The sequence below is a fragment of the Theropithecus gelada genome, chromosome 12, assembly GCF_003255815.1.
Source record: "Theropithecus gelada isolate Dixy chromosome 12, Tgel_1.0, whole genome shotgun sequence".
In the NCBI taxonomy this organism is placed as follows: Eukaryota; Metazoa; Chordata; class Mammalia; order Primates; family Cercopithecidae; genus Theropithecus; species Theropithecus gelada.
Genome location: NC_037680.1, coordinates 109,713,488 through 109,729,544, shown reverse-complemented (window position 1 = coordinate 109,729,544; position 16,057 = coordinate 109,713,488). Strand labels below are relative to the sequence as shown.

The window sequence follows — 16,057 nt, the reverse complement described above, 5'->3', positions numbered from 1 at the left end:
TGTTGGCCAGGCTGGTCTCGAACTCCTGATCTCAGGTGATCCACCTGCCTTGGCCTCCCAAAGTGCTGGAATTACAGGCATGAGCCACCAAGCCCAACCCCGAGTGACTTTTAATCTGCTTGTTGGAAAGTCTGTTTTCTGTCTTTAAAGGCTGGGACTTTGTTCCCGTGTTCTGTCCTTGTGTCTGTGTGAGGCGCTAAGAACTCTTTTTAGGGTCTTGTAGCATATATTTGTGAGAGATGTTTGGATTCTGGAAAACACATTTCTCCATTTCAAGATTTCAGACCCCTTTTCCCGCCAGTCATGAGGGGCACAAACACGGTGGAGAGATGGGTCAAGCACCCTGATGGCCACCAGCCTGGCAGGGTCTCCTAACTCAGACAGCCAAGAAGAGCAGTAATGAAGGAACTACTCTTCCATGACAAATCTCTTTATAAAAATCACTAACTGCTCATGTATGGATTAATTCAATATTTGGGAGAGAAATTTGGATTTCTCTCTCCTGGGGTTATTCAAAATGAAGTACAATCTGCTAAGAACAGGGCAGATTAAGTTTAACCTCAGAGGTTTTGTGGGCACTGAGTGGTCAACAGAAGCCTCTTCTCAAGCCGGTCTAGCTGGGCCTTTCATTCAGGGGATGGCGACACATCCTCTGTCCTATGCCCAAGGGCAGACACTCGGGTGACTGAGACCCTCACCCTTGTTCTCAAGGCCCCCACAGCTCACTGGGGGAGACAGACATTGGGCCGCCTACCACCCCACAATGTGAGGATGTGGACACTGAGTGGGGGGATTGTTTGGAAGCACAGAAGAGGGGGTGGGCGCCTCTCAGATGGTTCTTTGGAAGGCATGGCTGGGCCGTTCATTTCCTCCCACTTGAGGGGAGCTCCTTTCACTGTAGAAGTTTCCTGAGACCCTTCCACCTCAAGATGTAAAAATCTGGGCTTCGGAGTCTAATCGTGAAAATTGCTTGTCATTGGTCTCTAGACTGAACATCCTGTGAAGGACGGACTGTCTCTGAGGCTGGCTGTTGTATTAGTATGTTCAGTTCCCAATTAATATTCACGGAATAAATGAATGAGCTGTCGGGAATCTCTAAGCTGTCATTCTGACCCTTAAGGAATATAGTCAGAACACACGGCTGTAACACTCACTGGACTTGGCTTAAAAGTAGAGTCATCTTGGGTCTCATTCAGGAAGGATCATGGCTCAAATAACTGCAAAGCCCTTAGCTGGTTGCATAGCTGGGGAACCTCGGGTGGTTGGAGAAACAAAGACCAGTAGCGTTTGTGTGAAGCTCACCCTCCAGCCTGCAGGGCACAGAGCCACAGCATGGCTCCAATGACATCCCTCTTCTGTCACAAGTTTTATGAAACAAGCAAACAGTGTTATCTCATCTGAGCCTTTGTTTCCTTGAATTAAAAAATGGGAATAGTAATCATAGCAACAATAGTCGTAAACCCTCCCCCAGGATTAAAGAACACAGATGAAGTGCCTAGCTCCTGACAGGGGCTCAACAAAAGGGAACCAGGCCAGAAAGGTATGATAAGATAGGTCCCAGGTGGGAGTTGTGGGACCTCCCTCCGGTCCCTCCTGTGTCCTCAAGGCTCTCTCTTGTCACCTGGTGGGACTCCAGGCACCCACCCTCGCCCTCACCCCGACTCTGTCTTCCTCAGTTATCCAAAGCAGCAGTGACGTACGCCCAGTGAGCAGGCACAGGACAACCCCAGTTCTCAGAGGGTCCCAAGGCAGACAGAGTCTCGGGGCCCTACTTGGTGCCTCCGTCCCCCATGACCTTTGCTCCTGGGCCCTGATCCAGGGCCAGTCAGGATTTCCAGGCACTCGTCCTCCTCTCCAAGGCCCCTTTGGATGGCCTTGCTGCCAATCCCAGGACTCCTGAGTTTTTTGTGTCCCGATGTCTCAGCCCTTTCTCCCTCCCCTGTGCCTGGTATCCCTAGCTCTTGGCCAGTCATGGGCCGGGGCCTCTGCCCAGTGACCCCGCGTTGGTGCCGGTGAGCTGACTGGCCTCTGTGCATCCTCGCCATTTTAAAACAGTCATCCATGGAGTCACGTGTCAGACATAAGCTGCATGTTTACGTAAACCATCTCTTTTAGTCCTCACAATCTCCACAGGAGGGAAGTACTGCTGGCCTCCCAGTGTTTCTGAGGAGGAAACAAGCTTGAGAGAAGAAACTGCTTCCCCGAGGGAACCAGGACATTATACCACCCTGAAGACCCGAGGAAGAGCCTTCTCTGGAAATGTAGCTGCTGGAACTTGTCTCGGGACATCTTGGGAAGCATCGGCAGCCTCACGTGGACATCAAAAGGCAAGGCCTTTAGGACCCCAGAGTGAAAATCTCAGGAAGAGGAGAGAGATGAACGACAGGGCCAGTGAAGGCCGAAGACCAGCCAGGCAAGGCAGGCTTGCAACAAAATGAGAACCTCGGCCGGGTGCGGTGGCTCACGCCTGTAATCCCAACACTTTGGGAGGCCGAGGTAGGCAGATCACAAGGTCAGAAGTTTGAGACCAGCCTGGCCAACATGGTGAAACCCTGTCTCTACTAAAAATACAAAAAATTAGTGGGGGATGGTGGTGCGCGGCTGTAATCCCAGCTTCTTGGGAGGCTGAGGCAGGAGAATCGCTTGAACCCAGGAGGCAGAGGTTGCAGCGAGCCGAGATCTCGCCACTGCACTCCAGCCTGGGTGACAGAGCGAGACTCCATCTTGAGGGGAAAAAAAAAAAAAAAATGAGGAGCTCAATTCAATGCTGAAATGAGAATCCACTTTGGAGGGAGCTACAGCAGAACTGAGTCCAGAAAAGAGAACCCTTCCCGAAAGCAGAGGAAGTTGACCAAGGCATGAAAAGCAAGTCAACAGATAATGGCCGATCCTGTGGAGGACAAATTTAAGATTGATAACTGCAGCAAGGGTGAGATAAATCATAATTTAAACGAAACCTGTAGCACTTCCTATCTTTTTAAAAGTGGCAGAAGAGTTAATTCAATAAATATTTATCAAGCATTCACTATGTGCTAGGAATAGTTCTAGTATAGACAATAAATAAGTCAATAAAAAATGTATATTTTAAAATATAAAATCAGGGCTGGACACGGTGGCTCACACCTGTAATCCCAGCAGTTTGGGAGGCCGAGGCTAGCAGATCACAAGTTCAATAGATCGAGACCATCCTGGCCAGCATGGTGAAACCCTGTCTTTACTAAAAATACAAAAATTAGCTGGGTGTGGTGGCACGCACCTGTAGTTCCAGCTACTCGGGAGGCTGAAGCAGGAGAATCACTTCAACCCAGGAGGCAGGGGTTGCAGTGAGCCGAGATTGTGCCACTGCACTCCAGCCTGATGATAGAGAAAAATAAAAATAAATGAATAAATATAAAATCAGATAGTCACAAGTGCCACAAAGAAAAGAAAGGAGGGTAAGGGGTTAAAGAGCAACAAGTGAAGGGTGGGGTGACTGTTTTTCTGGGGTGATCAAGCGAGACCTCTCAGAAAGACTTTCGTCTATTTGATAAACCCTACGTGGCCTCTTGCAAATCTGGCAGACACAATTAGACCCGGAACCTGATCTCGAAGGGCAAAGTCAAGATGAGAAACGAAACCATTCTGCAATAAGCAAGAAATCAAGATGCCTCCTCAGTGCACAGACATTGTTAAAACACTGACTGATTTTTGTGCTTTTTCTGGTTAGGGTTGGAGAAAGAGATGTTGAGCCCGAGGATGTCTGACAGGAACATAAGTCATTAGGAATGTCTGGGACAGGGCTGGAGCAGGTCCCAGAAACACAACACAGGCTAAGGAGAGGGAAGACCCAGGGACTGCGTTGTCAGAGCATGGCTCATGGGCATTTGGTGCAGTGAAACTCGATATTCAATTTGAAATTTTCACTTTTCTGCTCTGAAATTCCCCTAGGATAGTTTACACTTTTGTATATTAGGACACTTTTAGCTGTTAGAAGACCCTAACTCAACTAACTTGAGCAAAACGGAATTAATTACCTCACAAAACAGAAAATCTAGAGACAGGGCAAATCCCAGGTTGCTTCATTCTGTTCAGCGAATTCAAGGGCATCATCCAGGACCCAGGTTCACTTCTCCTTTCCGTGTGTTGGCCTCACTCACCGGCTACATCTCCTCATGGTTACAAGGTAGCAGCAGAGACCCAGCTGTCACATCCTATGGCAGCTTCCAAAGGTAGGAAAGAGGCTATCTTGGCCGGCGTGGTGGCTCATGCCTGTAGTCCCAATACTTTGGGAGGCCAAGCCAAGCAGATGACCTGAGGTCAGGAGTTCGAGACCAGCCTGGCCAACATAGTGAAGCCCCATCTGTTCTAAAAATACAAAAATTAGCCAGGCATGGTGCAGGTGCCTATAATCTCACCTACTTGGGAGGCTGAGACAGGAGAATCACCTGAACCCAGGAGGTAGAGGTTGCGGTGAGCTGAGATCATGCCATTGCATTCCAGCCTGGGCAACTGGAGCAAAACTCTGTCCCAAAATGAAAGAAAGAAAGAGGCTATCTTATCCCTATGTCTGCTTTTAAGACAAATAGACCTTTATTAGAAGCCCACAGAGCCCTTCTCTTCACACCTCATTGGTTATACTTGCATCCTATTCCCCAATCTAAACTTGTCAGCTACATGGTACACATTGATATCAGTTCTAGACCACTTTGGGTAACAAGGACAGGAAACAGGCCCATGATCTGGGACAAGGTGAACCAGAAGGCTCTGGAACATGGAGAAGCAAGGGCAAAATGGCCAGTGGGGATGGGGAGAAAATAAAGACAGTCATTTGTAGGTAGAGATGACAAATGGCATGGACACTCTTTCCAGAATTCTCTGACAAACTTGGGAAGGGATTAGGGATCTTGCAGCCACACAAGAGGGAAGGGCTTCTCGGTCACAAGGGCATGTGTACCTCAGGAGGCTAGAAAATGAGGGGAGGCTTGGCTTTCTCAGGGGATTAGGAGAAAGATGCCAGAAGAGCTGGAATAAAAACTGATTCAAAGACCTAACAGAAGAAAGGTCTTTTGTGTCAAAGAACAGAGTTTGCAAAGTGAACAAGCTGAACACACTGCAGGCACCATCAGTGAAAGGAAAATGACAAAGCTGGAAAAGAATTCCCACCAGCTTCAAAGTAGAAAAAAACAAAAACATGGGTCCCCTCTATAGGAACCAGCACAAGTTTGGCCTTGGATTTTGTACTCAGAACTATTCATAACACTACACACTTTTTTTTCTTTTTTTCTTTGAGACAGTCTTGCTCTGTCACCCAGGCTGCAGTGCAGTGGTGAGATCTCGGCTCACTGCAGCCTCTGACTGTCAGGTTCAAGCAATCCTCCTGCCTCAGCCTCCCGAGTAGCTGGGAGCCATCACGCCCAGCTAATTTTTGCATTTTTAGTAGAGACGGGGTTTCACCATGTTGCCCAGGCTAGTCCCGAACTCCTGACCTCAGGTGATCCACCTGCCTCGGCCTCCCAAAGTGCTGGGATTACAGTGTTGAGCCACTGTGCCTGGTCCGTAACACTACCTTCTTGAAGGCAGTGCTGAACCTCGTATAGGATTTTGAGCGAACAGTTGGTTCCAAGAATTTTATATCTATCAAATTACTCTTGAATGTGTAGACTAAGATGTTTTGAGATGTTCAGAGGCTTGGAAAATAGATCTGTCCATATTCTGCAGTAGATAGAAAAACCAATTCAAAATGTAGGCTTCTAGAAGGTGAGTGTCATAGCATAAAGGAACCGCTCCACCAGCACGGACCCCCACAGGGCCCGCTGTCCTTGGCATGGCTGCAGAGCCCACACACGCAGCCCTGGTAGGCTTCTGTGCCCTGAGCCTTTTCTGCGCCCCTTGTTGTGCAACTTCAGGAAGTGTGTTAGAGCCACATCCTTTGCCCGGCGGCTCAGACGGAATCTTTACTTCACTCGGTGACCACTCAGAACAATAACAGCTGCCACTCGCTTCCTGAGCTTAATAACAATGGCTCAACCGTTCACCTCCCGGATGCTTGTGACGGAACAGCTTTGAGAAAGTTGTTTTGTTTTCCCTCTCCAAAAGCCATGCCGCCCAGAGATACGTGACAGCCACCGTCAGGGACCAGGGACTTGAGTCACGAGTGTCTCTTCTTTAGAACTCACCAGAATGGCTCAGGTCACTGGAGTTTTTCTTCCAAATCCAGAAAGAATAATGAAAGGGTCTACGAGATAGATATTTTCTAACTCTCCATCTAAACTTGCATTAAAACCCGGGCTCTACAGAAAAAGACAAAATTTAGCTGGGCATAGTGGTGCACACCTGTCATCCCAGCTACTCAGGAGGCTGAGGTGGGAGAATTGCTTGAGCCCGGGAGCAGAGGTTGCAGTGGGCCAAGATCATGCCACTGCATTCAAGCCTGGGCTACAGAGCGAGACCCTGTCTCAAAAACAAAACAAAACAAACAGAAACACCTGAGGGTGCTCCCATCTTGACTCAAACAATCAATATCCTAGATACAATCTCAACCTCAAGAAAAGACAGGAAGTTCACAGAGAACATTGATGTGATAGGGGATTATGGGTAGTTTTAATTTTCTGCTTTATTCCTCCTGGTGGGAAGGATGTCAGAAAGGACACAAGGGCCAAAAGGTTGTAGGATGGAGCCGAAGGGCCCCTTTTGCTTCGACTGTGGCCCTGGGTTTGAGACAACCATTTATGCGACACGTCTGAGGCTACTCCAGGCCTCCCTGGCCACCCTGGAGCTGGCCCATGAGGGCGGCTTGCAGGGCCTCAGACTCTTCCTTACTCTCCCAGAGAGGGGCCATTTCAAAGGCAGCAGCAGTCTCCCAGCTCAGTCTGCAGCGAGCAGCTCAAGATGGGCACCACTTCTCTTACAGGAGAGTCACTTCCCTTTCCAAGTCAAGAAAGGAGTTTGGGCTTTACAAGAAACCTGCTCTCTTGGTGTGGGAGAGTCAGGCCTGTGGGGCTGAGCCATCCTGCCTTCCTCTGGCTTCATGCAGGGCTCAGAGCACTGCCCCGACCCTCCCCCAACCAGGACAAGCAGTGCAAGCTAAGTCCAGAAGGTTCTCAGAGTTTGAGTGGCACAGCAGCTGTTGAACAACTGCTTAACGGTTCCAGAGCCTACTTAGGTCCCTGAAGACACGAAGCCCACAGCCCAAAGAGCAGAGCTGAGGGAGATGGAGTTCCAAAATTTACCCCTCCTTCCCCACCACTCCCAGCACTGCCTAGAATCCTCTAAAGCACCTCCAGTTTTCCACTGTCTCCACCGTCCTCCTCGGCAGCTTCCTTGTGCTGGGAGGTATGTGTGTGAGCTCTACTTTCCAGCAGTTTCTTGGTGGTCCTTGTCCAAGGCCACATGGCTGGCCAAATTGGACTTGAACCCAGATCCCAGCCGGGAGTGGAGTCTGCTTTCATTCTAGGGGCGCCTTGCTGATTTACCACAAGGGACAGATGCCACCTGGGATCAAATATTATCTACAACCGTGGGAAGGACAAGAGGCCAAGCTCTCTGAGAGGCCACATTGCCTTGTCTCCCTGCCCTCTGGGCAGAGTCCTGGGCTCGTCCTTCTCCAGGAGACTCCAGCCAGGCCTGGAAACACCTTCTAGGCTGGAAGGAAGAAAGTTTAGCTGGGGAGGCCGGGAGGCCTGGCTGTGAGTTCCAACTTCCGCAGTTCTCAGCAACACTCATATTTAGAACGAGGGGGTTGGATGAAGTTACAGTTTGCATCCTGCCCTCCCATCTCAGATTTTTTTTTTAAGTCGGTGAAAGATGGAGTAAGGGAAAAGAGTCCCCCAGGTGAGGTGGCTCCTCTCCCTGATTGATACGGGGCTGTCATAGGCTATGACATGTGGGCCAACTCCATGAAGCTGGTCTGCAAAGAACAAAGATGAGATCTTTGGTGTTGACAAGAGAACCAGGAAAAGAGCTAAAGTTACTAAACTAAGAAACAATGAAAGCCTTTCGGAGCTTCACTTGGCAAAGTTTCAGTCCAGATTCTTATTTTGGGGAGCCTCGTGTTCTGGTGGCACTGAACAGGCTCAGGTGTCAGGAATGAGTTATTTAGAAACTGTGGCTAAGCTTAGAAAAGACTGTGAGGTTTTGCCTCAACATGAAAAGAGGAACTTGAGTTAAAATAGGCAGAGATCAATAACTGCTAAAGCTTCCCCGAAGGGCTCTGAGTCTGCTTAATTGGGCATGAGTGTGCACTTGGTCCTCAGTAGACATCTGCTGTCATTTACTCTTGGAGGTAGATTCTCATAGGTGAGTCCACCTAGGAGGATCCTATGAGAATTCTCCTTTAATTCACCTTGAAGGGAAACCTCTTCAGACCACCTAAGCCCACAGTTCCCTGTACCACGTCGGCTACTGAGGAGGTCACGGGCCTAGTGCCAGGGTCAGGAGCAGATATGTCCAGCAGGGCTGCCCTTCTTCTATGAAAGCTGCCCACCCACTGCCCTGGCTGAGCAGAGACCTTAAGGAGCCACGCTGCCCCATGACTGTCCGCATCTCCGAGAGGTAGAGGGGGGCATCTGCTTGAAGACAGCCAACTCATACACAGACTGGCAGCCCCTGAGTGGCCCATGCAGAGAAAGCCATGGAGGCTGAGCCATCAGACTCCTTCTTAGGACAGGGGTCTGAGAAGGAAGGCTGCTGGCGAGGAAGAGCGGCCCCACAGAGAAGAGCTGAGCCACGGGAGAAGCCGCGTGCAGACCCTATGTTCTTCTGGTCCCAAGGCCCTAGGGCGGCCTTCTGCTTCCTGACTCTGCACATCTCCACAAAGGCGGCCCACCCCTTAACCCTTACACAGTCAGCCAAGGTGAGTTTCTGTTCCCTGCACCGCCCCCACCCCCCCGTAGTCCGATGAGGCCCCGGATTTCATCAGCAGTTCCCAGGGTCACAAGACGTCACAGTAGCAAGAGCGTGATGGTGACAGAGAGGGGCAAACCGGAAACGCAGTCTACACATTTACAGGCCGCGGGTGCCAACTCTACTAGAAGCCACAGTCATGTCTTTTCCAGTCATACTTAAAGTTTTCTTCACTTTGAAGGAAGAGAAGAAACCACAAAGGGGAAAAAGATCAAAAGCATCGACCAACTTTTAAATTAAGAGAGTTTGCCGACTCCTCTCAGCAAACCACCTGTCACAGACGCCAACTCTGCCAGAATAGCTCATGCCCTCCTAGACTTGGAAAAAATGGTAGAGGTCATTGAAGCCAACTGCCTGCCCCAGACAGGGCTCCCCTCCGCCAGTCACATCCCACACATGGTGAAGAGTCCATGTCAGAGACAGACATTCTCATGGCAAATAGCTGCCAAGCGCTGGAAAGGGCGTTCTTGTACTAGGTGTGCCAACATCTGCTCCTGGCGACTACTAAGAACCGGGCCAAACCTGCGGGCGCCCTAGGCCAGTGGAAAGCCTTCCAGCAGATGTGCCTTGGAGGCTGCAGCGGATGCAGGGGCAGGAGGATAAGGCAGCTGGCAGCAAGGCCAGCCTGACTACACGGGGAGTGGTTCTGCTTGAGCCCAGACTCACATCTCCAAAGGAGGCCTTGCAGGAAACAGCCCCTGGACCAGACCGCATCACACACGCCCCTTGGGTTTCTCGCAGCCACATTGCTCCTCGAACCAATTCCTTCCATCCTCATAAACCGTCTTCCTGAGGGGCGTTCTCCTCACCACGCTCTCCCTCTTGACAATTCCTGGGGGATGTTTGCCCCCAGGGACTTGCCTGTGGTTTGCTCCCACCTTGAGTCCAGCTCCCTGTCTACTACTGCATCCTAGTTCTACACAAAATGAATCATTCCTTTCAAGCTTTGAAACCGGAGTGTATCCCGCCTCTCCCCTCCCACTTCCACTTTCTTCTCAACCAAACTTCTCCAATGCCGTCATTGCTCTTCCATGACATGATGTCCAAACCTCTGTCTACCCCGGCTACTCTGCTTGGGACGTGGATGCACTGCAGTGTCTCTTACTCTAGTCCCTGAGAACTGAGCATCTCTCTCTCTCTCTCTCTCTCACACACACACACACACACACATACACACACACACACATATCCCCCTGCCCCCCAGTGGGGATGTGGAAACTTTGTCTCCTTCCTTCTTACCACCCCCATGTGCTCTTCATGCAGCCGGATAAGAATAGCTCTCCTGGCTTCCACACACTCAGTTGTCACATTTTGTGGCAAAACAAAGCCGTGCTTAGGGTGGCCTTCCCCGGCTTGGATGGGTGCAGCTGATTTTTCTTTTTAAATTTAATTGCAGCCAGGCGGGGTGGCTCACGCCTGTAATCCCAGAACTTTGGGAGGCCGAGGTGGGCAGATCATTTGAGGTCAGGAGTTTAAGACCAGCCTGGCCAACATGGAGAAACCCCATCTCTACCAAAAATACAAAAATCAGCTGGGCATGGTGGCAGGCGCCTGTAATCCCAGCTACTTGGGAGGCTGAGGCAGGGGAATCACTTGAACCCAGGAAGTGGAAGTTGCAGTGAGCCGAGATCACACCACTGCACTCCAGCCTGGGCGACAAGCGTGAAACTCCGTCTCAAAAATAATATTTAAAAAAAGTGAAGTGCAAGTTTTGCACATTTTGACTTTGCATGGTGAAATCAGATGCCGTGAGTATCAGCCTCGGACAGAACAGAGTTCTACAAATGGAAAGGCTCTGTTTTGTGCTAGTCTCGCAGCCCCTCAGAAAACATGGTCTGTTCTCCTATAAGTTCACCTCCCTTCTCTCCCTCCTGAGCCACTTCCTCTCTCTCCTTTGAGAGATGAAGGCAACAGTTGGCCAAGCCACAGCCCTTCCTTTCCCTTCATCTCTGGGCAGTCTGCTTCACCTTCGTTTCCTCTTCATACCCATGGACCACAAATAGCCCGTGGCATGCAACTCCGTCCTGTCACAGAGCAGGGTCACTTAGAGGGCCACAGTTTACCAGCTAAGCCACCCCACAAACTCCAGGCTCAGCCAGGCCTTCATGTCCGGCTACCTGTGCACGCGCTTTCTTCCTCATCGTTTCCACCCCTTCTCTGCCAGTATCGACTGAAGTCAGGTTCAGATTTCTAGGTTTGTAAAGGACTCACCTGAACAGTGAATTTATCATCTTCATTGGGCAGAATTCTGTAAGTGTAAACGCAATTCTGATACCTGAAATAGATCAAAGACTTTATTAGAACCCATGCAGGAAAACCCGGTTTCCTCTTAACTGAAAAGGCAAGACTTCCTGACACAGCTTGAGGAATCTGGACACAAGTCTCTGAATTTTGGAGCTGACCATTCTCTAAGATGGAGGTGAGTCCTGACGTCCAGCAATCCTGGGCTGAGGCACTCTTGTTCCCCCACTGCTTCTGCACTCAGAGCACCAGGAAAAGGTGGGGTGGGGGGTCATTTAGGTGGGGACCTGGCAGCTACAGGGTCTGATCCAAAGGAGTCTGCCACATGGAGGGGATTTCTTAACCTCTCAGCTGCCAAGAAGATAAAGTAAGAGGGGGTGTTTGTGAGTCAGGCACGGTGGCTCACGCCGGTAATCCCAGCACTTTGGGAGGCCAAGGAGGGAGGATCACAAGGTCAAGAGATTGAGACTATCCTGACCAACATGGGGTGAAACCCCATCTCTACCAAAAATACAAAAATTAGCTGGGCATGGTGCCGTGTGCCTGTAGTCCCAGCTACTCGGGAGGCTGAGGCAAGAGAATCGCTTGAACCCAGGAGGCGGAGGTTGTAGTGAGCTGAGAACATGCTACTGCACTCCAGCCTGGCAACAGAGCGAGACTCCGTCTCAAAAAAAAAAGGAGGGGGTGTTTGAAGAAGAAACAGGATTCCAGTGGGCCCGAGCATAGCGGCCTATGGTGAATGGGAGCCAGGCACAGCCGCAGAGGGGCCACCTGGCCGGGGCAGGGATCACTCGTTCCCGCTGAGCTCCCCGCCGCTCCCAAATGGCTTCATCCCCTTGGACACTGTGCCCCGTGGATTATCCTCCAGGGACTGGCCACCAGCCCTACCGAGACCTGGATTTGCCCCAGCAGCTGGAGAGCAAGTCTTGGGATTGTTTCTAACGAGAAAGTCCTAGGAATCCCAGATTCTCTTCTCTTTCTAGAAGCTCTACCTTCCTTTGGCACAGTCACCCCTAACGTGAGGAGGAGACGGTAGTTTTTACTTTCCTAAAACCTCTGAGAGGAAAAGGGAGCTGTCAAGTGCTAGCACCTTGGGAGAGGGGCACACTGGGGTGGTCCTCAGCCTGCTGAAACCCTGGCAGCAGCTAACACCCATGGAATCTATCGGCTGCTGAGGCCAGCAGGCTGTCAGGAGATCGGGGGAAAGCTATTTGGATTTTAGGCCCTTACTTAAAGCTGCTGGTCTGTTCCCACCCACCATAATCTTGCCCTGTTTTGCTACTTCAGATTCTCATGAGCCTGGAAGGCTTGCCTGGCCCATAGAGCCCTGTAGACAGGACCAGCCTCTGTAATTAAGCCAGTGCTTCAATGTAGAAGCTACACACACTCACCCCGTCCCAGGTACAGGCACTCCACTGAGCATCTACATATGTTACTGATATGTTATTGTTTAACTAGATTTTTTTTTTTTTTTTTTTTTTTTTGAGATGGAGTCACTCAGGCTGGAAGGCTGTGGCATGATCAAGGCTCACTGAAACCTCTGCCTCCCAGGTTCAAGCAATTCCCCTGCCTCAGCCTCCCAAGTAGCTGGGATTACAAGCTCCTGCCATCATACGTGGCTAATTTTTGTATTTTTAGTAGAGATGGGGTTCTTTCTCTTTTTTCTTTTCTTTTTTTTTTTTTTGAGATGGAATTTTGCTCTTGTTGCCCAGGCTGGAGTGCAGTGGTGCGCAATCTTGGCTCACCTCAAGCTCTGCCTCCTGGGTTCAAGTGATTCTCCTGCCTCAGCCTCCCAAGTAGATGGGATTACAGGCATGTGCCACCACACCTGGCTAATTTTGTATTTTTAGTAGAGCTGGGGTTTCTCCATGTTGGTCAGGCTGGTTTTGACTCCTGACCTCAGGTGATCCACCCACCTCAGCCTCCCAAAGTTCTGGGATTACAGGCATGAGCCACTGCACCTGATCCTGTTTAACTAGATTTTTAAAAATATATACTAACTTTAAAAAATGAAAACCATACAGAAAGATATAAAATGAAAAATAAACATCTCCTTCCCCACTCCCAAGAGCCCCTCTTCTTAGATTTCCTATTCCTGTTTGTAACTAAGTTCAGAAATTTTAAACATATCCACAAGATTATATATGCATACCTTTTTAGATGCCAATAATATCATACGATATATACCGTTTTCTGAAATTTGTTTTTTTCACTGAAAAAGATCATAGAGATCTTCTCAAGCCAACTGAGAGATGGTTTATTCCCATTTGCATCATGTTTCACCATGTGCTGTACATATGTTGACGTTTATTAGTGATTGTAGATAAATCACTAGAAGGTGACAGCCGGCTAAATGACCTGGAGATTTGCTGTTTTGATAGAGATTACCAACTGTCTTCCAATGAAGTTGTGGCCTTTTTTTTCTCCTACTAACCGGATATGAATGTGTCTATTTCCTCACACCCTGCCAACTGGCTGTTATCAGACTTTTTAATCTTTGCAAATCTGAGAAGTGAGAATGGTAACTTGCTTTAATTTGCCTTTCTTTATGAGGAAGGTCCTTCAGCATGTTCTCATGTTTAGTTATCTGTATTTCTTTTTCTGTGAATTCCCTTTTGTGTCTTTGGCTTGCTTATTTTGGTATCATTTTTTGCTTAGTTATGAATAAGACTCTGATATATGCTACAGTATATTTTGGAGTTATTTTTAACAGGTTTTTTTTTAAGCTGTGTAAATGTTTTACAATTTTATGTGGCTAATTTTACAATATTTTATTTTATGGCTTTTGCATCATGGGTACTTAAAAATAATTTTGAGTAATTTCACTTCCACATGTCTCTTCACTTCACATAGAAAAGGTGATTTTTCTCTCTTTCTCCCATGGTTTTAGTCCCCATCCTTCTGCTCCCTGTCCTATCTCCAGAGCCTGAATTGATACAATCGTCTTGCATCAGAGACAGCAAGGATGAATCTCTAGTCCAGTGACACTACATCTCCCAGGGACACCTCTGGGACACAGAAAACCACTGGCCTCAATCCCCTTTGCAAAGCCTGCCAAACAAATGTGGACACAGCTCAACTCTGCTGTGCTCTTATTTTTCAATAAGAACAATAAGAGCTCTCTTCTCTTGGCACTTCCACCTGTAGGTATGCAAATGAGGTGAGGGGTGAGAACAGCCTCTTATTTGGCTGAGGGAGCTGACTTGTGGAAGAGCTCCAGCCGGCCCAGACATCAGCCTGTAGACAGAGAGGAAGAATATCAGCCTGTAGACAGAAAGGAAGAACATCAGCCCGTAGACAGAGAGAACGAACATCAGCCTATAGACAGAGAGGAAGAACATCAGCCTGTAGACAGAGAGAACGAACATCAGCCTGTAGACAGAAAGGAAGAACATCAGCCTGTAGACAGAAAGAGAGAACATCAGCCTGTAGACAGAAAGGAAGAACATCAGCCTGTAGACAGAAAGGAAGAACATCAGCCTGTAGACAGAAAGAGAGAACATCAGCCTGTAGACAGAGAGGAAGAACATAGTCACGAAGAGAGAGTCAGAGGCAGTCGCACAGAACAGGAAAGCCTTTCTGGTTCAATCAAGTGCGGCAGAAAAACCTTTATGGCTTTTTCAAAGATGTTCTAGAAACATTGAAACAAAGAAACAGCTCCATGTTACCAAAACAGAATTCAAAAGCTAGTATAATAGGAAGAAGATACTTCCCCGCTAGACAATAACATCTCAGCAGATGTTAATGACCCTGCACAGCCAATGCACAGGGCTGGACATTCTGACTCCCGTGGCTGAATCAATTTCAACCTTAAAGGGAAAACATACAGCACCACCCAACACACACCCCACCAACCCTGCCACACACAGTCATCGGGCGAGCAGTAGTACCAAACTGTATTGCATGGGTGTAGGGGCTCTGCCAGGTGGTGGAAGAGGGTGCTCACTTGGCCTACCCCCACTCACCAGCAGTTTGTACTTCACTCTGGTCCTATATACATACACACACACATACATACATGTGCACACACAACATATGCATACATGTGTATACATGAAACATGCATGCATGTATACGTGTATATACACATGCACATACACACAATATCTTACATGCAAAATGTTTAAAGCAAAGATTCCATCACTAAATAGTGTTTGGCAATTGCTGCCCTGGAACATGACCTGGAAAACATGCTCACTGCAGGAGCATCTTCACCATGGAGGGACCCACAGAGAGACAGAGAATCAAACTATAAAATTCAAGAACCTCTTTGTGTTCCTATCTCACTTTGCTGATCTGCTCCTATAATTGCTTTTAAATCCTTTTGTGACTCTTGTTACATATCATTTCTAATTTCTAATGCTTTTGTCTGTGTTTTTGCATTTTCTTAAGACGTGTTTTTGCAGATTTCTGGACAAGATGGGGTGGGAGAACAGGGGCTGGAAAACCCTGCATTAAAAAACACACAAACACACACACACAAAAAAAACCATTTGCACCAATGTAGAAGGACAAGAAAATGTGTGGCAACCTTGGGAAACAAGGTGTTCATCATTCCCAACTCCAAACCTTGAAGAATTGCAGCCAGAGAGAAAGCAAAAGTTGATGAATTAAAAGAGGCCATTTCTTGCTAACCTGGGCCCCTCCAGGAGGGAGAAAGCATTAGCAGGTGGCTCAGCTGGCCAGGAGGTGAGAGATGGAGGTGAGGGTGGCCAAGGATTATTGGGAGCCGGCTGAGCACCCCCACAACAGCTTGGGGGTCCAGCGGGCTATTCCTTGTCCAACAGCTACTCAAAGCCAAGACCCAGGTATGAGGCACCCCCTCCTTGCCCCCGGAGGGAGCCCATCCTCTGTGTGTCTCACCACACCCTCATCTCTGGCCCCACCACCGGCTGGATCTTGAATTGGCATCTCCCACCCCCATCCGTGGCAGTCG

The 16,057-nt window shown here is 48.8% G+C and overlaps 1 protein-coding gene across 3 annotated transcripts in view; it reads right to left on the bottom strand.

The window, feature by feature from the left end:
- Nucleotides 1-16,057, bottom strand: part of INPP5D (inositol polyphosphate-5-phosphatase D) — a 150,310-nt gene that overhangs the window by 119,647 nt on the left and 14,606 nt on the right. For all 3 annotated transcript variants that reach the window (XM_025404627.1, XM_025404629.1, XM_025404628.1), the window contains exon 2: nt 11,092-11,155. In XM_025404627.1, the coding sequence (XP_025260412.1) occupies nt 11,092-11,155 (64 nt within the window). The remainder of the gene's footprint in view (nt 1-11,091; nt 11,156-16,057) is intronic.